Raw genomic sequence first — 27,393 nt, 5'->3', positions numbered from 1 at the left:
TAAAAACAGAGATAAAAGTTTATTTGTAGTGTATAAAAGTAGACAACTTTATAAACAATACTACGAACGGTAAGCCAACCGCAGATAGAAAAACAAAAACCATGGGGATGACTAGAGGTCATCACATAGTCGTACATACTGTATAGACAGAGGTTATTCCATCCAGCACCATCTAGAGGCCGTGGGCAGGTACTGCAGCTCTAGTATAGTTAAACACAGGCCTTTTACCCTAATAGAAGAACCTTGTAGGAACCTAAAAAGCAGCTTTCTTCCTATGAGATTTAAATAAAATATTTCTACCTTCGGGCACGGCGCCATAATTATACGTAACGGAGGAGGGCCAGGAGTGACGCACAAACCAAATAAAGGATTTAAAAAAAAAAAAAAAAAAAAAAGAAAAACCAACAACTTAGTTTTAAAAAGTAGCAATTCACAGCTTAAAATATCTATAAATACAGGCAGGAAACATCAATATTTGTGTATACAGACCCAAAAGAAAAAAACATTCCAAGGTTACGTGTTCTGAGAATTAAAAGAGATGAGAAAATGCATTGTGAGATGGGGGCGGAGCTAAGTACCGACGCCTAGCTCTGCCCCCACCCCTCCCCTCCCATTGCAAATATTGGCGAGGGGCGGGAGCTCAGTTCCTGCTCCTGGCTCTTCCATCCCACCCCGCAGACAAGGACACCGTATATCGGCGCGGCGTGAAAACCCAGCCAATATACGGTTGTCTAAATAAGTCCTTAAAGGGATTGATTGGACAGGAGTACAAAAACATAGCTGCTCTCTTCTAGAAACAGCACCACTCCCATCCACTGGTTGCAGCTGGTATTGCAGCTCAGCTGCACTGAAGTAAATGGGACTTGTCTGCAATACTACACACAACCCAAGGACAGGGGTGATGCAATTTCTGAAAGAGAGCAGCCATGTTTTCTACTCCTGTCTAACCCCTTTAAAAGTGTTGTTCAGTATCAGGAGAAAAAAAAAAAAAAAAAGCTACTTTCTTCATGTGCGTGGGTTGTCTAGCTCCATAGAAGTGATTGGGACTGACCGGCAATACCCCACACAACCTGTGGACAGGTGTGGTGCTTTTTTTTTTTTGTAGCTCAATTGCCCATAATTAGAAAAGCATGGCTCCTTTCTTTCAAAAACCGCACCACACCCATCCACAGGTTGTGTATGGCATTTCAGCTCAACCCAATTCACTGAGCTGCAACACCAGACAACCCATGGCTAGGCATAGCACCAATTTTGGAAGAAAGCATGTTTTTTCTAATCCTGTATGGCTCCTTTAAGAAAAAAAGTAAAAAAGGTCCCAAAAACTTGTATCTTCCACACAGCCATTTATATATATGTGATAATGACATGACTGAAGAAGCGGATGTATCCAGAATACTCTTCGTGTTACTAACCTTCATGTATATACACTAGATCCCACAATGGTAACGCAACCCCCCGTGGAGCCTGTAGTACCTAATGGTGCCTTAAATCCATTCCCTCACGGCAAACGGGGCCGTAGAAGCAGTAAGTGTGCAAGCTATTCCCACGTCCACTGAGGACCTACAAGAAGAGGTGAACGTGCAGCCCAAGGGGAGCCCTTTGGATTGTGCTAAACTACAACAGACGTAAAGTGCACCAGTGGTGGAAGAAGACGGGGAGAAAAACCTCGCCAAGTGACATCTAAGAATAATCCTATGCTGTCTCATTGTAGTCACCACGAACTACCACAAGGTGGTGCTGCAAGAGTAGTCATATCTTCATAGACTCCAACCATAGAGGTCCTGGCTGTCAGTTTTCTACATCCCATGTAAGAGTCTCTTATGTGACAATGCAGCGAGTCCTTGGCGTGTACGGAGCGATTTATGGAGGCGTTGGAGTGACCGTAAGCCTTATACAAGAGCGCTGCTCAGACTAAAGCAGGTAGATCGCCAACGAGCACGAGGCAAACGAGAGCGCATCAGGAAGTGCAACACGCAGGGTAAAAAGAGGCAACAAAAAGGTTAAAAAAAGGCAGATCCCCACTAAAAGGAGGGGAAATTGTCTTATAAAGAGGGACAGCGGTGCCCCCTACAGGAGTGCGATTGTCCAGACAGTGGCCGGTTAGTTCCTAGCACTGGGTATCCGTTTGTGATTCATGACATGCTTTAGCGCTTGTCGCCGTATCGGGGGAGTAGGGAGCGGGAGTGTTGTCCACGTCGGGCATTGGTGGCCAGTCTCTGCTGGGCCAGGAACGACTGAGCTCCACTGGGGACTTGTGTCCTCTCATCTGTGACTTTCTGCTGCAGCGCCATCCCCTGGGGAGAGAGGGCATAATACATAGTTTGTGTAACACCCAGCCAGTGCACCCCCCATAGCCGAGCGCTCCACGCAGTCACCCACCATGTTATACCAGGCACTTATGATCAGCTTTTCCTCCTGGTCTCTCTGGGACTTGGTCTTCTCATAGTCAGTCTGCAGAAAGAGGAGAAAGTATAAAAGATTCCTGTACACCCCTGTAACTATACCTTCCCTCCCCCACGCTGATCTTCCATTGAGCCGTCAACCCAAAGAGTTGCAACGCCACGAGCTGTGGGTCAGGTTGTCAGATTCTGCCTTCCTCCGACAACCCCGTCACCTACTCCACAGTGCCGTCTCACCTCCAAGTGGCGGATTCGGTTGTCCTTCTCCTGCAGTTGGTTCTTTAAGGCCTGGATCTCCGGAGGACTGTAATTCTGCTGCTTGGGATCCAGAGTTTTAATAACCTGAAGGAAGGTTCAGTCATTTGAGTAAATCCAAAAATCAGATGTTGGTTAATTGACTGCAATGTGTGTGCGAGATAGGGAGATGACACACAGACATGCCAAAAGTCATGGGACAGCAAGTGCAGCTACCGATGTAGCATTGGTTCCACAAGTGAATAGAAGACGTCTGGAGGGATGTGGCGCCACCTGGATAGCCCCCCCACAGCTAAGGGGTATCTGTAGGTACCAGATCTCGGGTGTGAATGGACCTCTCCACCACATCCCATAAATGTTGGGTTCATATTGGGCGATTGTGCCAACCACACCTTTCGTAGGAACTCTCCAGAATGCCCCTCAAACTAATTCTGGACAACTTGGGCCCAATAGTGAGCACTGGTCATAGGCGTTTTAGGCAGACCAGAGTACCCAAGCCATGGCATGAAGACACCCCACACCAGTACAGAACCACCACCAACCTGCACAGCCTCGACAATTGGATCTGCACCATACATGAACCCTACCATCTGTCCAAAACAACTGGTACCGTGACTCATCAGACCACATCGCCAGTTCTAGGGTCCAGTTAGCAACCTCACGACCCTGGTGAGGCGCTGTGTCCGGTGTCGTGGTGCTAACAGAGGCCTCTGGGTCTTCTGCCCCCATATCCCATGGAAGGTAAAGAATGCTGCGCTGACCTGCGGGATATATGTGCGCGGCCTCCTGAGTCTCGGTGCGGTTTTTTCCAAAGTTACTTGTCTCAAACAATTCTAGTCAGATGCCATTGGCTCCAATTATTAAGCAGTCTTGGGTGACCACAGCATGTCCACTGTGGGTAATAATGCCTTCTATCACGCATTCCCCGTACTCACACGACACCGTGGACCCCCCCCCCCCCCCCCGTCTGTCACCCATTGGGTCTCGATCAAACTCCAATAATTTGCTTCACCTTGCCACGAGCGTGCTGGACGGTGTTCAACCTCACTCACAAGATAGCAATTCACACAGGTGAGGGCGTTCCCAAGCTGTAGCCTGTGGTAACACCACATCATCATCAATATACAGTACATACTGCTATCCCGTTGCCCGAGGTAACAGTACTTACTCAGTTTACATGCTATCCCATGACTTCTGGCATGTCCGTGTATAGAGGCCCTACTGAGGGCTATGAAAAACAAGAGAAAAGTGGTAGTACCCAAGCTCCCCTCTCGGGGAGCTGTGAAAACTGCACAGGTGCCCTTAGGTGTCGGCGTCCCACACAATTAGCTGTGGGCATAAAAGTCATCAGTTGTCGATACAGAACCATAGAAATTAAGCTAAATGGGTGCCAACCAGCATTCGTTGCTTGCAGATCAGCGTAAACGGGCCTTTACTGGCATCTTACAGGCCATCAGTGACAGAGCAAAGAAAACGGATGAATACCGATTGGCAAGCCAAGGATGGGAGGCTGGAAGGATTTTACTGCTCACCGTCCGGGCTTTATCCACATATCGCTTGTATCGGTCCTCCATAGCTCGCATGTCCTCCTCCTTCTGCCGCAAAATCTGCTGCAACTCATTCACCTTTCGGGACACTGAGATAGCAGGGAGGGAGGGAGGGAGGGAGGGTTACACATTATCAGGGTATGCACAGAAATTATAAAGCCCCACAGCAGAAATCAGGCTCCTAAATGAGCATATTGAACTGACTATGTGGACCCTTGACCGAAAAATATAATAAAATATAGCTTTTATTAAAGAAATAACTAAAAGGAAGAACATACACACATAAATCTAGATCCAGGAAAACCCATGGAACCGATAAAAATGTATTGATACCACTGTCCATAAACAGTAATAGACCGGTCAGTCTGAGTATCGTTATGACTCAGCCATTTAGTGTATTCAGTCTCTTTGCAGAATCTGACAGGATTATCAGAATCTATTGTATACACGTCAACCTAATCAGGAGATGAAAAAGTGACATAAGTCCGACAGTTGGATGTTACAGAACGTGACCCAAAATCCAGAGAACAGGTTCGGTGATGTATACGTCGTTCACATCGAGAAAATAAGCTATGCCGGACCACTAAAAATTGTAAGCGTAACCCAACGCGTTTCTCCCACAACGTGGGTTCATCAGGGGTTTCAATACGCAAAAAATGGTACTTTACTGGTTTAATGACTCCCAGTCAGAAATCGGATAGTGGTACAAAAGTAAAAAATTGATGAAGCCTCAATGTCCAGCACTGTCAAATAAATGACACACTGGATATAGAGGGATCAGTCAGAGTAGAACTGTCATTTCCACTGGTGACAATTATATTACTAGATAGATTGTCGCCATATAAGATAAATGAACTGACAGGACTACGAGAACCCTACTGCTACAATGGTAGAAATAAGAGTAGGGTACAGGTAAGAAAAATTTCTACCCTTTAAGCGAGAGAAAATTATAATTTCTCAGGGATAATAGTCCCGAGTACAGAAAGATAGAATAATTTTAGCCGTTAAGTCAAAGTGTATCCCGAGGGCAAAATTTTTGCAATCGGGTCCCTGGATAATCAGATGGCATATTCACAGCAGCCCAGACTAGCCGCCTTTTGGATAGCCATCTGATAAAGTTTCGCTCTAGACCTACAAGGAAAATTCCTAAGACCTATAATAGTCCCTCAATAGAGTGGAAAGAGGATTCAAAGACCTATATTAGTCCCTCAATAAAGGTGGTCACTAAGTCAGAGCCATAATAAGCAAAAACTGAAATCAAACAAATAAACAAAACGGCGGCATGTCAGCCCTGGTGGTGGACTGACAGCACCAGGGCTGACATGCCGCTGTTTTGTTTATTTGTGAATATGCCATCTGATTATCCAGGGACCCGATTGCAAAAATTTTGCCCTCGGGATACACTTTGACTTAACGGCTAAAATTATTCTATCTTTCTGTACTCGGGACTATTATCCCTGAGAAATTATAATTTTCTCTCGCTTAAAGGGTAGAAATTTTTCTTACCTGTACCCTACTCTTATTTCTACCATTGTAGTAGTAGGGTTCTCGTAGTCCTGTCAGTTCATTTATCTTATATGGCGACAATAATCTATCTAGTAATATAATCGTCACCAGTGGAAATGACAGTTCTACTCTGATTGATCCCTCTATATCCAGTGTGTCATTTATTTGACAGTGCTGGACATTTTGAGGCCTCATCAATTTTTTATTTTTGTACCACTATCCGATTTCTGACTGGGAGTCATTAAACCAGTAAAGTACCATTTTTTGCGTATTGAAACCCCTGATGAACCCACGTTGTGGGAGAAACGCGTTGGGTTACGCTTACAATTTTTAGTGGTCCGGCATAGCTTATTTTCTCGATGTGAACGACGTATACATCACCGAACCTGATCTCTGGAGTTTGGGTCACGTTCTGTAACATCCAACTGTCGGACTTATGTCACTTTTTCATCTCCTGATTAGGTCGACGTGTATACAATAGATTCTGATAATCCTGTCAGATTCTGCAAAGAGACCGAATACACTAAATGGCTGAGTCATAACGATACTCAGACTGACCGGTCTATTACTGTTTATGGACAGTGGTATCAATACATTTTTTATCGGTTCCATGGGTTTTCCTGGATCTAGATTTATGTGTGTATGTTCTTCCTTTTAGTTATTTCTTTAATAAAAGTTATATTTTATTATATTTTTCGGTCAAGGGTCCACATAGTCAGTTCTTTCCAAACTAGTTGGACTTCACTGCCTCTGTTAAATTAAATGAGCATATTGGGAGCTGTATAATTCTGTATGCAGGGAGCTCCCTCTAGTGGTGGCTGCAGAGATATAGAATTTTATCATTTCATTTAAATGGGTTATCCAGTTGAAAACTATTGATGGCGGTCAGCCACTCAGGATCACCAGCGATCAGCTGTTTTCTTGGCTGGTGCACTCATGCACTGAGTAAATTTCTTCAGGAAACAGACAGCTCCGTTCCCACTGCAGTGGTCAGGCTTGGTATTATAGGCATTCATTTCAATAACAATTTTTCATCTACCACCAAGCCTAACCTCTGCAGTGGGAACAGAGCTGTCTGCTTCCTGCAGAAATCAGCTGATCAGTGGTGGGGACCTGGGTGGCAGACCCCTGCCAATCTACTACTGATGGTACAGTTTACAGTTGAATGACCCCTTTATTGACAGAATGAACACAAGACCCAAACTACAGAGAATGAAGGGTGACCGATAATTAGGATATGTATTTATAAAAATAAATAGATTTTTAAAAAAAAGTTAATTCCTTACTGTTGAGGTCAGCCTTGGGTTGCAGGGTTTCAATATATTCTCTCTTCTTCTGCAATTCCGAGTGAGCATCATGCAGCATCTCCCTAGAAAAGCAGACATAACAGTGCACTTAATACAATGACAGATGTGTATTAGTCAGCTCTGCAGGTGTGTGTGTGTGTGTGTGTGTGTGTGTGTGTGTGTGTGTGTGTGTGTGTGTGTGTGTGTGTATATTCAGAGAACAGACCACCCTACCTTTGTGATGAGGCTGACAGCTGAGACAATGTAATCAGCTGTTATCAGCACTCACTGGGCAGAGCACAGCGTGTGGTCCGTCTTATCAGCTGTTCTGCCAAACAATGGATTTCAAGCCGAACTGACATTCATTGTTCAGCAGAAAAGTGAAAGATGGGCACATTTACATGCCATGATTATCGCTCAAAAGGTGGCTTTTGAGCGATAATCCTGTCTAAATGGGCCTTTAGGCCTCCACGACGTTTGCATGTATGGGACTGTGTGCCATCTGCGTTAATCCACAGACAGCAAATGGCCCCATTCTAGTCCTGTGAGGCCATTCATATGCCTTTTTTTCTTACATGGACTGATTGTCTGTGACAAACCCTCATGGCACGTCCCATTTCTGTCCATTTAACCGATAAGACATGCAAACGCACGTCAGTGTGATGTGTCCATGTTTTTCAGACTAGTGTCCGTGCGCTGTTCAATGCAAGTTGTGCCCGAGCCTTTTGGGGGCAACTGGCACTTAAAGCAGAGCTTGCACACTAGCTGTATATGTGCACTAGAGTGTAAGCTCTGCTGGGTAGGCGATGTACTTACAGATGTTCTTCCAGCTTCCTCTTCAGCTGTGAGGACTAGAACAGAGAAGAGACACATCAGCATCCAGCAGCTGACTGCGCAGCTCATACATACACAGGGTACTTACATCTTCGGCCCGGCTACCCTGCTCCCTCAGCTGCCTCTGAAGATCCTCAATCTGAACCCTCAGCTCCTGGATCTGCTGTTGATTGAGCCTGAAACAAGAGGGTCACCATATTAGAAGGCTGTATGGCGGCATACCTGGAGGTCAGAGGTTAATGCTAGCAGATACACGATGGCCTCCGCCCATTCCTTACCGGTTTTCACTCTCTAGTCTGTTTCGGCCGCGGTTGGACTCCTCCAAGAGGTTCTGCAGCTCGGACAGACGCTGCTGGTACGAGGCCTCCTGCACACAGAGCATCTTATTCTCCTGCTGCAGACGCATGACAGTCTCCCTAAGAAATTCACAGGGGTCAGTACAGCGCGGTCCGTATACAACCTTTATTGTATACTGCAGGCAGCGCTGGCGCAACGCTTACTTGAGCTCTGCAGGGAGGATCTCCGCCGCCAAATTGTCCATGGAAGATAGTCCAGAGAGGGCATCTGTGAGCGGATGAAAACACCCATGGATGAATGTAGGATTAGAAGGGGGAAGGAACAAAAATAGGTCACCCCTTAAATGGGCTTCTCCTATATGGACAACTTCCCATTCTATAGATCCTATTAGGACACATGGGGACAAATCCATCATTCAGGAAGCCCCCGGATTATGCTGGCCATTACACCAGCACTTGGGCAATAAGTTGTATGACCCATAGAGCACAAACCATCACAATCGTACAAGGGGAACAACCACCCCTACTGGGGTGTTCTTTAAGACTGTATTTGCGTGGGTGACTATCTCGCGAGGTTTGTATGTTGGGAGACGCATGGAAATAGAACCCATTATTTACAAAGGATCTATTTACATATGGAATGATTTAGGGATCCTGCACTGAGCAGGCGGTTGGACCCGATGACCCCGGAGGTCCCTTCCAACTCTACCATTCTATGATCCATAGTCGATTATTCTCTTCTAGTGAAGAATTGCAGAATGTCCTATACTTGGGCGATCTCGCTCATTTTCTGAGATTTTAATTAAAAAAACAAGAAAAACAAAAAACGACTGCAGGTTTGCAAGCACGGGATTGGTCAGAGTTCCTCAGACAGCTATTGCTCTCGCCTGGGTAAATATAGCCCAAGTAGTAATCTTAGAAGCCCAGTAATAGAATTGGTAGCCACCACGTTAGTTGGAGGCCGTGCCTTCTCACCTGCTTGTACCAGGCACGTCTGCTGGAGGTGAGAGCAGCGCAGCTCTTCGTTCGTCTCTCGGAGCGAGTCCCTTTCTGCCAACAGCCGCTGAAAGAAAACACGACAGTGAAGTCCAGAAAACATCCCACCGGAGACTCCCGGTCAGTGCAGAATCTGAGAAGTGGCCGTGCGAAGCAGAAACCGATAGGTCTGAGCTTGTCTAGAACATCCGGGCCACCACAGAGATCGGCAGCAGACACCAAAAACGTATAAAATGTATTGTTCCCGGCGGTCTCACGACCATTTTTCTTTTCCTTGTGTCATTTTTGGTTAGGGGATTGTAACAGAGCCCAGGGATTATTGGGTCCTCTGGGGATCCCATTAGGGATCTGAAGGTAACGTAGGGTCTCTCCATGTCCTTTCTAGGACATTATCCCTCCGAGCGTCAGTCTGTCTCCTTAATTGGACTTCCTGTTTTTTTTTTTTTTGGAGGAGATCGTGCCTCCTGGGATCACACTCCTCGTTTGGGGTGGGCGATTCTGAACCTTCATCGCTAGTCCAAAGGGCAGTCTTTGGATGTGAACTATATGATCTTGTAGCAATTGAATCCATTTTTATCAAGACACTTAGGTTCCTGATGAGCTGTAGGTCCAACAGAAACGCGTCAAACCCACTTGAACCTCCTCATTAATTTTAGCTTAACCATTTTGAGTCAGGGATTATTTCCCGAACTTCTACCTCTATCGCGTTAGCCATCTTGTATCATAGTAACCATCTCTGCCTGGATAGGGGTGACTCATTATTCAAGCAGAGTCAATCCACTAAATAGGAGAGTGGAGACACCTATTCATTCCTACATATATTCTGGATCCTGGCATCTATGCCTTCAGAATTAACCCCCGGATACCCAGCATACAGCCGCATTGCAGTAGGACACCTCTCTGGCGTGGGGGTTAGAGACAATCCAGCCGGGGAGTTATTTGGTTTGGGGGTTTTCCTCCTATTCCTTGGAGCTATAGACCCCCATCTAGGGATCCCTCCATAGGGAAGGAGGACGGATTCTCCAACCCTGATCCTTATGAGTTATGTTTTGTCTCCTTTACTTGTTAGTCTATAGCCCTTAGTCCTAAATTGATATCAATAAAGGTTACATTTTAGGCACTCGTCTGAACGTCCGTTCTCACAGCAGAGAGCAGCAGGTTCACACTGAACACATGACAGAGCCAATGTGCGACTTAAGCGTTCCCTTCATTTAGAGAAGTGTATACAGCCAACCACATGAACGGAGGCCCATCCTCACCTCTCGCTCCTTCTGTAAAGCCTCAAACTTTTCCTTTAGGGTCTGAAACTCGAACTGCCACTTCTCGGCCCGCAGGGACTCCGCAGAGTGCTTCTTATTCAAGTCCTGGACCTGCCAAAGTGACAGAGAAGAAGATAAACCAGCAGCGCAGGACCGCCCGGCCACCAACCACCACCACAAGACCGCCTGGCCACCAATCATCACCCCCACGCTCTTCTAGTCAGGTCTGGATATTCCATCAATCCTACACATCCATATGCTTACTGTCAGGCCTGGTCCGGCATCTCACCTGTCGGTTGAGGCTCTCCACCTGTCCGCGGGAGGCGTGGGCTTTGTGTAGCTCCTCCTCCAGCTGACACGTGCGCTGCATATAGACCGTGTTTCTCTCCTCCAGAAGCTTCACCTGGCGCCGCAGATCCCCCAGATCTTCCAGCTTCTTTTTGTAAGACTCAACTAGAGTCTCCAACTTCCCCACACGGTCTGAAGAATGCCTGATGGGAGGTAGAAACAAGGGGCCACAGTTGTGATGAGCCCCAGTAGACGTCTTATCACAGCAGCCATATTTATATTGGTTACAGTGGGGAAAAAACGCTACCTACATCTGCTGTGTAGTTTAATGCCATCTATTATTCCCTGTTGTCAGCCATGTCACTGGAAAAATCTTGCACCTATAAGCACAATGTGGGTCATATTGCCCAACCCTCTGCCCTTACCGAAGTACATCCATCTCATCCCGCAGCGACTGGGCCTCGTGTGCCAGACCAGTTAAGTCCTGGTTCCGCTGATGTAGGTCCACCACCTCCCGGTCCAGCTCCTCGCACCGCTGCCGGTAGTCATCGCGGGCACTCTCCAGCCTGCAACAAAGAGGCATTTAGTCACAGACAATACTACAAAATCATGCCTACATTCGTCCTAAAAACAGCACCACTTATGTCCACAGGTTACATGTGGTATTGCAGTTCAGCTCTATTCACTTCAATACAGCGGTAATACAAGAAAACGTGAAATAATGGACTTATTGTGATCTCCAACATGTTATAAGTAATACGGGGTCATAACCCAGTATCCCTCTGACCCTGAATGCTATACAAGTCTGGTTAGCTATGCCGAGGCCCCTCCCCCATCGTTCCAACGCTGTGTCAGTCTTCGCTATAGCCCTTTCATGCCATTCATGAACCTGCAGAGTCCGTTGGATCAGCGTCTCTCCTTGTGCCGCCGTACCTGTAGTTTTCTTCCTGAAGTTGCTCGATCTGACTTTGCAGCAGCAGCATCTTCTTGCTGAACATTTGGGGGTTCCCCGTGTCTCCGTCGGGCAAGTCCTGCTGCTCTCGGAGGACTCGGTTCTCAGACAACAGATTACGCTTCTCTTCCATCAGCAACGAGACCTTAAGAAAGAAAGGTGGGGACACGACACGGGAAGGAGGGGAGCGGGGCGTACAGAGTGTGAGAAGGGTTAAAGGACAACAGTGAAGAGTTAAAGGGGAGAAGGGGCGCAACGATTGGGAACCCCCGCGGCTACCCCAGAAATGTTTGCCTGAAGATTTTATGGGGGTCAACAACTATGAAGTAAAGGCAACCATCGGCCATCTAGGTGGTGTAGAACTACAACTCCCAACATGGAAGCCCTAGATCACTCAAACCTAACTGTTAACACGTAGCACCAGGAAACGTAACAGATAAAAACCCATGATGCAGTGCGATCTGCGGGCAGTCCCATGCAAAGGGGGTGGGGAACCAGGTATGGATATAGCATGCAACATTTGGTGAATCCTAATCACTTGTGGCGGTTTGGTGCAGTCCTAATTAATGTCTTTTGCAGAAGAGACCAACTGACTGAACCCCCCCCCCCCATCCCCAATAGTAAACAGGCTACTTCTATAGGCGGCTAATCTGGAGCTGGGCAGGGGTAAAAGGGGCAAGGTGCCCATACTGGATGCCACGCCAAGTGGAGTGTGGGCAAAACTTCCACTAACCAATGAAGTCCTTGGCTGGGGACACAATGCCTAAACCTCCCTCGGTATTTGGGCTGCATACAACACATACAAGGAATACAGACAACGTGTTTAATAAGGCAAAGTGCGTGACACGGGGGCCGGAAGCACAAGCACATGTAGACGACTGATCGCTGGCACTGGGCTGCAGGGCGATGCCCCGGGTTAGGCAGCTGGCAGGCATCGCTGGCATGCAAAAAAGGTTAGGATTGTAGGTAGCAGGTACAAGGCAGGCGGTAAACTCACCCAACATCTCCGGATGCCAAACCAAACTCAGCTTAAAACCTTTTTAGGAGGGTGAAATCACTCAGTGAAGTGCCATGTTTAGAAGCCAGATACCCCCCAACCACCAGAGTCTGCTGGTCAGAAACCGTGCCGTCGTAAAGCCCAATGTGAGAAGGGTAAATGCCACCTTCACTTATCTAGTGGGCAGTCAATGGGATCTGATGTGAGAAAAAGTGGACTTGCCAAGGGGTAAATATATGGCGTTTGGTCCTGGGCTATAGCAGAGATGTACAGTGTGGGATTAAAGCCTCTGCTCCTGCAATCAAGCAGGAGCAGGTCAGGTTCTCAGCTGTAAGTCACAGCTGAGGACCCAGAGGAGAAGGGAGAAGCGGTTTTTACCCGTTTCTGCCTTTTAGTTTCCTGAGTACATAGCACCCAATGTGCACCATGTACTAAAAAGTGAAGGTGGAAGTGCTTCTTCCTCTACACAACCCAGACCAGCTCTGCCTGCAACTATTGTCACTACAAGGGTATAGCGCCCTGTAATCCAGAATTATACAGAAATATATCAAAAATGTTCAAAACAAAAGTGAGGAACCCATTCTGTACTTTATTTTTAAAATAAACAATTCTAAAGACGGAAAAAAAAAAAAAAAAAAAAAAAAAAAAAGGAAAAAAACATTTTTTTAGCTTTTTACCTCCGAGAAGAATAAAAAATAAATCTGTGAAAAATACTTAACAAAAAAAAAAAAGAAAAAAAAAGCCAAAACCAGCAAAAATAATTTTAAAATCTGAAAAGAAAAATGTAAAAAAAAAAGGGTCGTAAAACCACCATAAACGTGAATTCCCTAAAAAGGGTCCGTTCCTCTAGGAGCACAACACACCGTGTAACTATCCTTACTCGGAGGAGTGCCGTCCTAGCTGTGACAACCCATAAGGTATGTGGAGGATGTAAGCGCCAAGCTGCGGTATGGTTAGTGTACTTCCCGTTCGTACACCCACGCTTCACCCATCCCGCACGACGGCGCGTTTCTGCCAGCAGACTTTCAATTAGCAAAATCAACAACTATGTAATGCGATGGTAAATGTCGTGTTGTCCGTGGCAACCAATCAGGCATCTACTCATATTGCGTTAAGATGGATTGCGCTATGGTGAAAATCCAGCTTAATTAGCGCCATTTTCACGACTGTCTCAATGGCAGATCCCGGCCCAGAGCTCCACCATAAGGAGCGGATTTATCATTCCAGTGCGACGGCCTAGAGGGCAACCAGTATGAGCGGCAAGCAGATTAGTTGCCAGGGACGACTCTGCGGTGCCGATTAGGATAAATCCCCCACTAACGAGCCGGCTAATGTCTTGTCACCACCAGGTAGGCAAATTAATGAGTCACGGACCCCCTCACTTTGGGTTGTAATCCAGCAAGTGCAGAACACACCACCACCACATACGTGTGCAACTTAGTAAACACGCCATCACCACAGGAGCAGCGCACGCCCCATGGCCCACATACCTGCTGCTCCAGCTCATGGCAGCGGTTCAGGGCGGACGTCTTCTCATCCGTGTCCTCGCTCAGGAAGTAGTATTTACGGGACTGCAAGACAAACACAGAAGTGAAGGCGGCTGGGGAGCAGAAGTCTCCAGGGGTATCCGCATTCCTTGGAGACCAGTTATATATTCTACTCTAGTCGCATCCAAAGCTGTATATATATTTCCAACAGCTGCCTTATGCCTCCTAGGGTGCCTTTACAAAGCACAGTGCATTGTGGGATGTGTAGTGCTTGTACAGTGGTCTGCTGTTGTGGAACTGCAATGCATCCTGGGAGTTGTAGTTGCACCGGTTACAGAACACCAAGACCATGTACAGTAGACTTAGGCAACATCTTAGGCCGGGCTCACACGAACGGGGCGGATGCCACATACAGATTTCCTCAGCGGAAGACCTGCGATAATTCACATAAACCGCCAATTGCCAAAGATGTGAGCGGTTTTCCGTGCGGATGTACAGCCTATCGACTGGCATTCTAGACAGGAGGTAACTGTGGGAGGGGCGCTAGTCGGGTCTGGCAGGGCGCCACTTACCTGACTGTCGTAGTTGACGTAGCTGTCGGCCGTCACTGTGTCCGTAGTGTCCTTGTTCAGTAGCTGCAGAGGGTATAATATATAGTCGGTGAATACAGAACAAACATATCAGCTGTCATTACATGTCCTACATACTAAGACCACCCAGGTTGTACACATGGGCATCGGGGGCACATTTGGGGCTCCTTAGCCCATAATCTAGGATCTCTGGGTTCTGTGAAGAGAAGTGTAAACATCCCGGCGCCATCCGGTGACACGAAGGCGTTATGTAAAGAGTCAGACAGTTTCCAGTATGTCCTCACCGGCCCGTGTCCCCTCCTCCGCTAGCAGCGTATACATGCAGCTGTATAGTGGGGAGCTGCAGTCCCTATGGAGCATGGCTGAAAGATTTGCAGTGGGGCTTCTAACTATTTTGGGGGTTCCCTTACCTGAAGATGCATGAGGGTGACGGTCCCCCAATATTCTGGTCAGTCACCACACCCAAGGCATCTGTGGCAAGACTGCTTTGCACTGTAGAAGGTATATATATGTATACCCAAGGTGCGCAGGGTTCATATGGCACAGCCTTGGAAGCCAAGCCCGCTCCGAAGACAGTCAAGACCGGCTGTGTACGACAGCTGACAGCCGACCGCAACAGCTGCCATCAGCGTATAGATCGGTCATGGCTGTTAACCCTTTAAAACACTGTCAATCCCAACAGTAGCATTTAAATTGATCAGATTGGCATTCTTGAACATCCACTACCCCCCGCAATGAGATTGCGAACTGCCGCCCAGCTGTCATGGCAGCCGGGGGCCTTCTGAAGCCCCCCAGAACTGACTTGTACTTCAACTTATTAAAATGGGCCTTCTGCATGCCTTAATAGATTGCCTGCAGAAATACCATAAACTGCAATACTGAAGTGTTGCAGTATATGGTGTAGGTGATCAAATGATCGGAACTTCGTGTTCCCTTAAGGAACGAAGCAAAAAACAAACCCCTTGCTTCTTACACTTATTGTTTTTGCACATTTTTCCCCCTTTACACATTATTCTCAGTTGTGGTGGACACGTCATTCTATTTCCCACGAACGCTGATCCATCTCCTTTTCTCTAGATTTACGTATTTTATATGCAATTTCCCAAAAGTTTAGAGGATTGTAAGTTAGAACCCGTTTCTCAGGGCGCCTTCCCACAACCGTATCCGTAAAACTGTGCAGGACTCACTCAGTATTTTACTGGGCTGTTTGTGACGGCGGAGACCGAGTACGGCGACAAGTGCACCGCGCACGACCGCGTATCTCACGGACACGGATATGAGCAGAGCGACTTTTTAAAAATAAATCCCCCGCTGTTTCATAGTGGGGTTGCATATAAGTCACCGTCCATACACAATGTATTGCATATAGACAGTGTTGCATATGCTGGGTATAGGGCTCACGCTGAGCGGAGAAGTCGAGCCGGATGCCATCTACGTGAACGGATCAATGAAAGCCTATTTACTTTCATTGACTCCATTCATCACATGTCACGCGGCCGTAATACCTGCCAAAGCTGAAGTCGTGTGAATGAGCCCCTTGGGCCCACAGGACTTGGTTAGCCCTTAAAAGCCACAAACAAAAGTAAAGCTACACATAAGGGCCCTCGGACACAAGCGTTTACCGGCACTTTCTGCGCACATATCTACATTGCCCACTGCTGTGTGCTGACAAATCCCCATACACTATTTTGGCGTGTCTGCGTGTGCGATCTGCACCAAGATAGCGCATGTCGGGGTCTTTTACGCACACTTATTCTGCATGTTGTGTGTGAAGCAGTTGAAAGTAACGTCAACCAGAGACCTTTATATTCTATACACAAAAGAGGGGATAGATAGGATTGCTGGGACCCCCGGAGATCTAGTGATTGCAGCAGTGGCGCGCACGCTCGACCACTCCTCTACGAGACCAGCATAGATCAACGAGACCGGCCGTCTTCCCCCGTCGCCATCTTTGGGGGGGGGGGGGGGGGGCGCATTGGCACCTACCTCCTGTATGGACTCCATGACCGCTTGCTGCACCGACTCCCCCAGGGTCATGATCTGCTGGATGTGCTCTGAGCAAACACAAAACAGAGGATGAGAGTTATACCCGAGGCCGGGTCACCATGTGGGTTCTGGGCGCACCTGGTGATAAACGCTGCCAACGTAACTTTAAGGAACGCTGCAGGCAGGAGGGATACTGCGTGTTATACCTGCTGCAGGGCCCGAGGGGAAGGAGCATGGCAGCGCTTCAACGAACAGCAGGGAGAATCCCCGTGTTATACACCAACCTCTGTACTAGCACACCATGGCTCATTCACCCCCCCCCCCCTCATTTACGGGTCTGTACCCGGTATAGTTTTCTTCCCTTTCCCACTTAAGACAAATCCATAGGGTTTAAAGAGTGAAGTAAACGCATTCCATTCCTTTCTGGCATACGTGGCGGACCGGTTGGTGAAGCCGATTGCGCCATTCTGTCCTCCAAAATATAAGACCAATTAGTCTCCATCTGACTGAAACCCTGTGGATCCATCTGAATGCCGTTTTTGGCAATTTAGAACGTATCCCAGGACAGACTGAACGCACTACAGCACTGTGCGAACCTAGCTTAATTTAGGTAAGCAGTGCTGCAGTGTAAAGCATGGAGAGGGCCAGGAAAGTATCCTCAGTTACTGATCACACAGAAATCTCTCAGCCTTCGATGAATCCACTTACAGTCTGAGAACATCGGTCAGTAAGGGAGAAGCTTCCCTTCAGTGTCCGGCTCACCTTCCTTCTTGTCACAGCTGATGGCGCACCCCAGCACCAGCTGCACCATCTTCCTCAGCTCCGTAGTGTTAGAAAACTCCCCAATCAGAGCAACGTTGGGTATGTGGTCCTCAGAGACCGGATGGCCCAGAACCTGGTCAGAAATAAAGACGTTACAACTATATATGCTTCACAGCTGAAATCTCCCTGCTTGTTCAGTGTCTGCAAAGAACTTACTGAGATGATTTGTTGTCTGGGAAGCGTCAGCTTTACACCAGTTAGAACAACTAGGACAAGCTTGCTGCAGAATAGTGAGTGCAGCTCTGGGGTATAATACAGGATGTAACTCAGGATCAGTACAAGATAAGTAATGTATGTACACAGTGACTCCACCAGCAGAATAGTGAGTGCAGCTCTGGGGTATAATACAGGATGTAACTCAGGATCAGTATAGGATAAGTAATGTATGTACACAGTGACTCCACCAGCAGAATACTGAGTGCAGCTCTGGGGTATAATACAGGATGTAACTCAGGATCAGTATAGGATAAGTAATGTATGTACACAGTGACTCCACCAGCTGAATAGTGAGTGCAGCTCTGGGGTATAATACAGGATGTAAGTAAGGATCAGTACAGGATAAGTAATGTATGTACACAGTGACTCCACCAGCAGCAGAATAGTGAGTGCAGCTCTGGGGTATAATACAGGATGTAAGTAAGGATCAGTGCAGGATAAGTAATGTATGTACATAGTGACTCCACCAGCAGCAGAATAGTGAGTGCAGCTCTGGAGTATAATGCAGGATGTAACTCAGGATCAGTACCGGATAAGTAATGTATGTACACAGTGACTCCACCAGCAGAATAGTGAGTGCAGCTCTGGAGTATAATGCAGGATGTACTCAGGATCAGCACAGGATAAGTAATGTATGTACACAGTGACTCCAGCAGCAGAATAGTGAGTGCAGCTCTGGAGTATAATACAGGAGGTAAGTCAGGATCAGTACAGGATAAGTAATGTATGTACACAGTGACTCCACCATTGGAATAGTGAGTGCAGCTCTGGAGTAGAATACAGGATGTAACTCAGGATCAGTGCAGGATAAGTAATGTATGTACACTGTGACTCCACCAGCAGAATAGCGAGTGCAGCTCTGGGGTATAATACAGGATGTAACTCAGGATCAGTGCAGGATAAGTAATGTATGTACACTGTGACTCCACCAGCAGAATAGTGAGTTCAGCTCTGCAGTATAGTACAGGTTTAGTAATGTAGCCTCTATAATTTAACAAATCCAGGACCAATATTTATTAAACTAAGTGTTAACACTACATTTTCCAGGAATTTCTGGTGTAGCCGAGAGCCTCATCCTGTTCTGTGCAGATCTAAAATGAACAAAATGCAGGTGCATGCAGTGAGCAGCAGGTGGCGCCCTTGCATGCGCAATAATCAGTTTTGCGTGGTCATCCGATATTTTGTAATATGGACTTGTAATTATCAAGACGCTCTGATGGATAAGCGTGCTTTCAGGCATCAGAAAGTGACACGTCACCATCAGGCCTCACCCCCGGCCTCCTGACGTGCCCAAACCATCAGCCTTCGGCACATGGAGGGTTAACAGCCATGCAAGACACTACTGCACATGTCACATGCAGCTGAATGGAAAACTAACAGAATATACAAGTTGCTGCCATTTTCACAATCTCCACTTGCAGTCAGTGAACGGAATATTCCAGTATACCAAATATATATAGTTCCATCAAAACCGAAAATAAATGGCTTATTTTAGTTCAGGACTAGAAGATGATTCATCCTGATCTCAGGGGACGTTATCCGGGGAAGAGCTGAGGCGGCGGGTCAGAGGGCGTGTGGGCGGAGGACATGCTCTATATAGATAAGAGGGATGAAATTCCAGATAGGGGAAATCCAACCAGACAAAGGCGCCATTGTGTATACTGCAGCGGAACAAGGGATTGTCACGGGACAAGGTGACGGTTACACGGAGATAGAGGGGAAGAAAGAAAGCAAACAATAAAAACACCTACACAGTGTACATCCCAGGCCAAGTGTGGTCACTGCTAATAGTCTGTACACAAACTGGAGAGCATCTGGCATCTACTCAGTTATAGCAGCTCTGAATACTGCCCCGCCCCCCTCCGTACGAGAATATATATATATCTATAACTACTATAATACCGCCCCCTCCGTACGAGAATATATATATATATATATATATATCTATAACTACTATAATACCGCCCCCTCCGTACGAGAATATATATATATATATATATATATCTATAACTACTATAATACCGCCCCCTCCGTACGAGAATATATATATATATATATATATATCTATAACTACTATAATACCGCCCCCTCCGTACGAGAATATATATATATATATATATATATCTATAACTACTATAATACCGCCCCCTCCGTACGAGAATATATATATATATATATATATATCTATAACTACTATAATACCGCCCCCTCCGTACGAGAATATATATATATATATATATATATATCTATAACTACTATAATACCGCCCCCTCCGTACGAGAATATATATATATATATATATATATCTATAACTACTATAATACCGCCCCCTCCGTACGAGAATATATATATATATATATATATATCTATAACTACTATAATACCGCCCCCTCCGTACGAGAATATATATATATATATATATATCTATAACTACTATAATACCGCCCCCTCCGTACGAGAATATATATATATATATATATATATCTATAACTACTATAATACCGCCCCCTCCGTACGAGAATATATAGCTATAACTACTATAATACCGCCCCCTCCATACGAGAATGTATGTGTGTGTGTGTGTGTGTGTGTGTGTGTGTGTGTGTGTGTGTGTGTGTGTGTGTGTGTGTGTGTGTGTGTGTGTGTGTGTGTGTGTGTGTGTGTGTGTGTGTGTGTGTGTGTGTGTGTGTGTGTGTGTGTGTGTGTGTGTGTGTGTGTGTGTGTGTGTGTGTGTGTGTGTGTGTGTGTGTGTGTGTGTGTGTGTGTGTATATATATACACACACACACACACACATATACATATACACATATACATTCTCGTATGGAGGGGGCGGTATTATAGTAGTTATAGCTATATATTCTCGTACGGAGGGGGCGGTATTATAGTAGATATATATTCTCGTACGGAGGGGGCGGTATTATAGTAGTTATATATAACTACTATAATACCGCCCCCTCCGTACGAGAAATATATATACAACTACTATAATACTGCCCCCTATGTACAAGAATATAACTACTATAATACTGCCCCCTATGTACAAGAATATAACTACTATAATACTGCACCCTATGTACAAGAATATAACTACTATAATACTACTACTATGTACAAGAATATAACTACTATAATACTGCCTCCTATGTACAAGAATATAACTACTAGAATACTGCCTCCTATGTACAAGAATATAACTACTAGAATACTGCCTCCTATGTACAAGAATATAACTACTAGAATACTGCCTCCTATGTACAAGAATATAACTACTATAATACTGCCCCCTATATACAAGAATATATCTACTATAATACTGCCTCCTATGTACAAGAATATAACTACTATAATACTGCCCCCTATATACAAGAATATATCTACTATAATACTGCCTCCTATGTACAAGAATATAACTACTAGAATACTGCCTCCTATGTACAAGAATATAACTACTATAATACTGCCACCTATGTACAAGAATATAACTACTATAATACTGCCACCTATGTACAAGAATATAACTACTATAATACTGCCACCTATGTACAAGAATATAACTACTATAATACTGCCACCTATGTACAAGAATATAACTACTATAATACTGCCTCCTATGTACAAGAATATAACTACTATAATACTGCCCCTATGTACAAGAATATAACTACTGTAATACTGCCCTCTATGTACAAGAATATAACTACTATAATACTGCCCCCTATGTACAAGAATATAACTACTATAATACTGCCCCCTATGTACAAGAATATAACTACTATAATACTGCCCCCTATGTACAAGAATATAACTACTATAATACTGCCCCCCTATGTACAAGAATATAACTGCTATAATACTGCCTCCTATGTACAAGAATATAACTGCTATAATACTGCTCCCTATGTACAAGAATATAACTACTATAATACTGCCCCCTATGTACAATAATATATCTACTATAATACTGCCTCCTATGTACAAGAATATAACTACTATAATACTGCTCCCTATGTACAATAATATATCTACTATAATACTGCCCCCTATGTACAAGAATATAACTACTAGAATACTGCCCGCTATGTACAAGAATATAACTACTAGAATACTGCCTCCTATGTACAAGAATATAACTACTAGAATACTGCCCGCTATGTACAAGAATATAACTACTAGAATACTGCCCCCTATATACAAGAATATAACTACTATAATACTGCTCCCTATGTACAATAATATATCTACTATAATACTGCCTCCTATGTACAAGAATATATCTACTAGAATACTGCCTCCTATGTACAAGAATATAACTACTAGAATACTGCCTCCTATGTACAAGAATATAACTACTAGAATACTGCCCCCTATATACAAGAATATAACTACTATAATACTGCTCCCTATGTACAAGAATATATCTACTATAATACTGCCTCCAATGTACAAGAATATATCTACTAGAATACTGCCTCCTATGTACAAGAATATAACTACTAGAATACTGCCTCCTATGTACAAGAATATAACTACTAGAATACTGCCTCCTATGTACAAGAATATAACTACTAGAATACTGCCCCCTATGTACAAGAATATAACTACTATAATACTGCCCCCTATATACAAGAATATATCTACTATAATACTGCCTCCTATGTACAAGAATATAACAACTAGAATACTGCCTCCTATGTACAAGAATATAACTACTATAATACTGCCCCCCATGTACAGGAATATAACTACTATAATACTGCCCCTTATGTACAAGAATATAACTACTATAATACTGCCCCTATGTACAAGAATATAACTACTATAATACTGCCCCCTATGTACAAGAATATAACTACTATAATACTGCCTCCTATGTACAAGAATATAACTACTATAATACTGCCTCCTATGTACAAGAATATAACTACTATAATACTGCTCCCTATGTACAATAATATATCTACTATAATACTGCTCCCTATGTACAAGAATATAACTACTATAATACACCCCCCTATGTACTAGAATATAACTACTATAATACTGTCCCCTACGTACAAGAATATAACTACTATAATACTGCCCCCTACGTACAAGAATATAACTACTATAATACTGCCTCCCATGTACAAGAATATAACTACTATAATACTGCCCCCTATGTACAGGAATATAACTCCTATAATACTGCCCCCTATGTACAAGAATATAACTCCTATAATACTGCCCCCTATGTACAAGAATATAACTACTATAATACTGCCCCCTATGTACAAGAATATAACTACTATAATACACCCCCCTATGTACTAGAATATAACTACTATAATACTGTCCCCTACGTACAAGAATATAACTCCTATAATACTGCCCCCTACGTACAAGAATATAACTACTATAATACTGCCTCCCATGTACAAGAATATAACTACTATAATACTGCCCACTATGTACAAGAATATAACTACTATAATACTGCCCCCTATGTACAAGAATATAACTAATATAATACTGCCCCTATGTACAAGAATATAACTCCTATAATACTGCCCCCTATGTACAAGAATATAACTACTATAATACTGCCCCTATGTACAAGAATATAACTACTATAATACTGCCTCCCATGTACAAGAATATAACTCCTATAATACTGCCCCCTATGTACAAGAATATAACTAATATAATACTGCCTCCCATGTACAAGAATATAACTCCTATAATACTGCCCCCTATGTACAAGAATATAACTACTATAATACTGCTCCTATGTACAAGAATATAACTACTATAATACTGCCCCCTATGTATAAGAATATAACTACTATAATATTGCCCCCTATGTACAAGAATATAACTCCTATAATACTGCCTCCCATGTACAAGAATATAACTACTATAATACTGCCCACTATGTACAAGAATATAACTACTATAATACTGCCCCCTATGTACAAGAATATAACTACTATAATACTGCCCCCTATGTACAAGAATATAACTCCTATAATACTGCCCCCTATGTACAAGAATATAACTACTATAATACTGCCCCTATGTACAAGAATATAACTACTATAATACTGCCCCCTATGTACAAGAATATAACTACTATAATACAGCCCCCTATGTACTAGATTATATATCTATATACAGTATAGTAGCTGTGGGGTGTAATCTCCGTGGCGGTAGATGATACTCACATCCTGATAATACTCCAGGACGCTCTGCAGGATCCTCTTCAGATTACTGACCTGACGGAGGAGATTTGGCGCGTGTTAGAAAGTGATTTTTTACGATTTTATGCAAGTTTTATTCCTTGCCCCTAGGGGTGACGACCCTGTTGTACCGCCACCTCTGCACCCTCTAATGTGGCGTTGTGACATGACTTACTGTAATAACTTACCTTCAGCCTCCAGTTGTCCGTAGAGTCCGGCTTTATCCTCATCAGCCAGGCTTCATTAAACCAAGCGGGGTCTCTGCAGACATGACAGAAGAATTAGGTGAAGGATCGGACATCCAAGTGAAGCGCCGGCCGCCATCATCAGCGCTCTCCTATGCAGTAAAGCCACATAGGGTCCTGTTTAAATAAAGTGCCCCCTCCATACATACAGCACTGCTCTTGTCCATAATATGGGCTACTACAGGGCATTCCTAGTCACTCAACTACAGCTTAGCTGCAGTACCAGACATAACCATGGACAGCAGTGGCGCTGTACTGTGCATGTGCTAAGCATCTTGGGCCAGATTCTGCACTGATGGAACGCAGCAGCACCGTTTTTGCTGGTTTCCTCTTAATTTGAGTCACTCACACCAAAGACCCCAGACCCCAGCCGCCCCCCTGTATCCAGAGCATGGACACATATTAGATGAGATGCGGGTGACCCCATTATCTACTCACATGAGATTCAAGACCTGGGCGATCGCCAATCCGTCCGTCAGATCCCCGTAGGACGCACACGGGCCGGAGACTTGGAAGGTTTGCATCTACGGAACAACGGCATGCATGATAAAACCAATATAGAGGTAGAGTCCCCGCGCAGCCGAGCAGGGGGGCTCCGGCGTGGAGGAGGGGGGGGGGGGGGAGGAAGTACCCCCATAGCGTAACCGAGCGGGGGGCTCCGGGATGGAGGAGGGGGGGGGGGGGGCGCGTAACCGAGCGGGGGGCTCCGGCGTGGAGGAGGGGGGGGGGGGCGTAACCGAGCGGGGGGCTCCGGCGTGGAGGAGGAGCACCGCCATAGTATAACAGTAGGGGGCACTAGCAGAGGGGTAGAGCACCGCCATAGTATAACAGTAGGGGGGCACTAGCAGAGGGGTAGAGTACCGCCATAGTATAACAGTAGGGGGCACTAGCAGAGGGGTAGAGTACCGCCATAGTATAACAGTAGGGGGCACTAGCAGAGGGGTAGAGTACCGCCATAGTATAACAGTAGGGGGGCACTAGCAGAGGGGTAGAGTACCGCCATAGTATAACAGTAGGGGGGCACTAGCAGAGGGGTAGAGTACCGCCATAGTATAACAGTAGGGGGGCACTAGCAGAGGGGTAGAGTACCGCCATAGTATAACAGTAGGGGGGCACTAGCAGAGGGGTAGAGCACCGCCATAGTATAACAGTAGGGGGCACTAGCAGAGGGGTAGAGTACCGCCATAGTATAACAGTAGGGGGCACTAGCAGAGGGGTAGAGTACCGCCATAGTATAACAGTAGGGGGGCACTAGCAGAGGGGTAGAGTACCGCCATAGTATAACAGTAGGGGGGCACTAGCAGAGGGGTAGAGTACCGCCATAGTATAACAGTAGGGGGGCACTAGCAGAGGGGTAGAGTACCGCCATAGTATAACAGTAGGGGGGCACTAGCAGAGGGGTAGAGTACCGCCATAGTATAACAGTAGGGGGGCACTAGCAGAGGGGTAGAGTACCGCCATAGTATAACAGTAGGGGGGCACTAGCAGAGGGGTAGAGTACCGCCATAGTATAACAGTAGGGGGGCACTAGCAGAGGGGTAGAGTACCGCCATAGTATAACAGTAGGGGGGCACTAGCAGAGGGGTAGAGTACCGCCATAGTATAACAGTAGGGGGGCACTAGCAGAGGGGTAGAGTACCGCCATAGTATAACAGTAGGGGGGCACTAGCAGAGGGGTAGAGTACCGCCATAGTATAACAGTAGGGGGGCACTAGCAGAGGGGTAGAGTACCGCCATAGTATAACAGTAGGGGGGCACTAGCAGAGGGGTAGAGTACCGCCATAGTATAACAGTAGGGGGGCACTAGCAGAGGGGTAGAGTACCGCCATAGTATAACAGTAGGGGGGCACTAGCAGAGGGGTAGAGTACCGCCATAGTATAACAGTAGGGGGGCACTAGCAGAGGGGTAGAGTACCGCCATAGTATAACAGTAGGGGGGCACTAGCAGAGGGGTAGAGTACCGCCATAGTATAACAGTAGGGGGGCACTAGCAGAGGGGTAGAGTACCGCCATAGTATAACAGTAGGGGGGCACTAGCAGAGGGGTAGAGTACCGCCATAGTATAACAGTAGGGGGGCACTAGCAGAGGGGTAGAGTACCGCCATAGTATAACAGTAGGGGGGCACTAGCAGAGGGGTAGAGTACCGCCATAGTATAACAGTAGGGGGGCACTAGCAGAGGGGTAGAGTACCGCCATAGTATAACAGTAGGGGGGCACTAGCAGAGGGGTAGAGTACCGCCATAGTATAACAGTAGGGGGGCACTAGCAGAGGGGTAGAGTACCGCCATAGTATAACAGTAGGGGGGCACTAGCAGAGGGGTAGAGTACCGCCATAGTATAACAGTAGGGGGGCACTAGCAGAGGGGTAGAGTACCGCCATAGTATAACAGTAGGGGGGCACTAGCAGAGGGGTAGAGTACCGCCATAGTATAACAGTAGGGGGGCACTAGCAGAGGGGTAGAGTACCGCCATAGTATAACAGTAGGGGGGCACTAGCAGAGGGGTAGAGTACCGCCATAGTATAACAGTAGGGGGGCACTAGCAGAGGGGTAGAGTACCGCCATAGTATAACAGTAGGGGGGCACTAGCAGAGGGGTAGAGTACCGCCATAGTATAACAGTAGGGGGGCACTAGCAGAGGGGTAGAGCACCGCCATAGTATAACAGTAGGGGGCACTAGCAGAGGGGTAGAGCACCGCCATAGTATAACAGTAGGGGGCACTAGCAGCCGGGTAGAGCACCCCCATAGTATAACAGTAGGGGGCACTAGCAGCCGGGTAGAGTACCCCCATAGTATAACAGTAGGGGGCACTAGCAGCCGGGTAGAGTACCCCCATAGTATAACAGTAGGGGGCACTAGCAGAGGGGTAGAGTACCCCATAGTATAACAGTAGGGGGCGCTAGTAGAGGGCTATTACAACCTGTTACATATCTGCTTCCCCAGGGAGGTACTACAATTCACTGACACCATCCCCTCCCCCAGCACATCCCGGGGTTCCTCACCCATGTCAGCAGGGGGTCGCTGTGCTCGCCGCTCCTCGGGCCGCTCATCTCCGCTGGATCCCCGGCTCCCTTCCCTCAGAACATATGTGAGATGCAACAGGCCGCAGCAGGCAAACTCCAGCTGTTTCTGTCCCTCCGCAGCCTCCGTAGCGCTCACGTATAACCATACACTGACCGCTCAACCATAAATGGAACGCCCACTTCCACAGCCC

The 27,393-nt window shown here is 45.9% G+C and overlaps 1 protein-coding gene across 1 annotated transcript; it reads right to left on the bottom strand.

Annotated features, from left to right (window-relative positions):
- HOOK2 (hook microtubule tethering protein 2) lies at positions 1-27,393 on the bottom strand. Its single transcript, XM_066593688.1, has 22 exons — positions 27,182-27,393; positions 24,617-24,702; positions 24,122-24,194; positions 23,919-23,969; positions 17,441-17,573; positions 16,679-16,746; positions 14,675-14,737; positions 14,106-14,186; positions 11,600-11,763; positions 11,092-11,232; positions 10,668-10,869; positions 10,379-10,489; positions 9,099-9,186; positions 8,328-8,391; positions 8,106-8,243; positions 7,916-8,003; positions 7,810-7,844; positions 6,994-7,076; positions 4,187-4,290; positions 2,637-2,741; positions 2,380-2,451; positions 1-2,294 (listed from the first exon to the last, which is right to left on the bottom strand). Exons 1-22 carry the CDS (start codon positions 27,227-27,229, stop codon positions 2,145-2,147), a joined length of 2,148 nt encoding a protein of 715 aa, XP_066449785.1. The 5' UTR covers positions 27,230-27,393; the 3' UTR covers positions 1-2,144.

Source organism: Eleutherodactylus coqui, chromosome 2 (genome assembly GCF_035609145.1).
Source record: "Eleutherodactylus coqui strain aEleCoq1 chromosome 2, aEleCoq1.hap1, whole genome shotgun sequence".
Lineage (NCBI taxonomy): Eukaryota > Metazoa > Chordata > Amphibia > Anura > Eleutherodactylidae > Eleutherodactylus > Eleutherodactylus coqui.
This window is presented reverse-complemented; position numbering and strand designations above follow the sequence as displayed.

Coding starts and splice junctions, on each gene's coding strand:
- HOOK2 (XM_066593688.1), bottom strand. CDS start 27,229: ATGAGCGGCCCGAGGAGCGGCGAGCACAGCGACCCCCTGCTGACATGG. Junction 10,490..10,667: donor TGGAGAGCCTCAACCGACAG/GTGAGATGCCGG, acceptor TCACTTTGGCAG/GTCCAGGACTTGAATAAGAA. Junction 8,392..9,098: donor GACGTGCCTGGTACAAGCAG/GTGAGAAGGCAC, acceptor ATCCGCTCACAG/ATGCCCTCTCTGGACTATCT.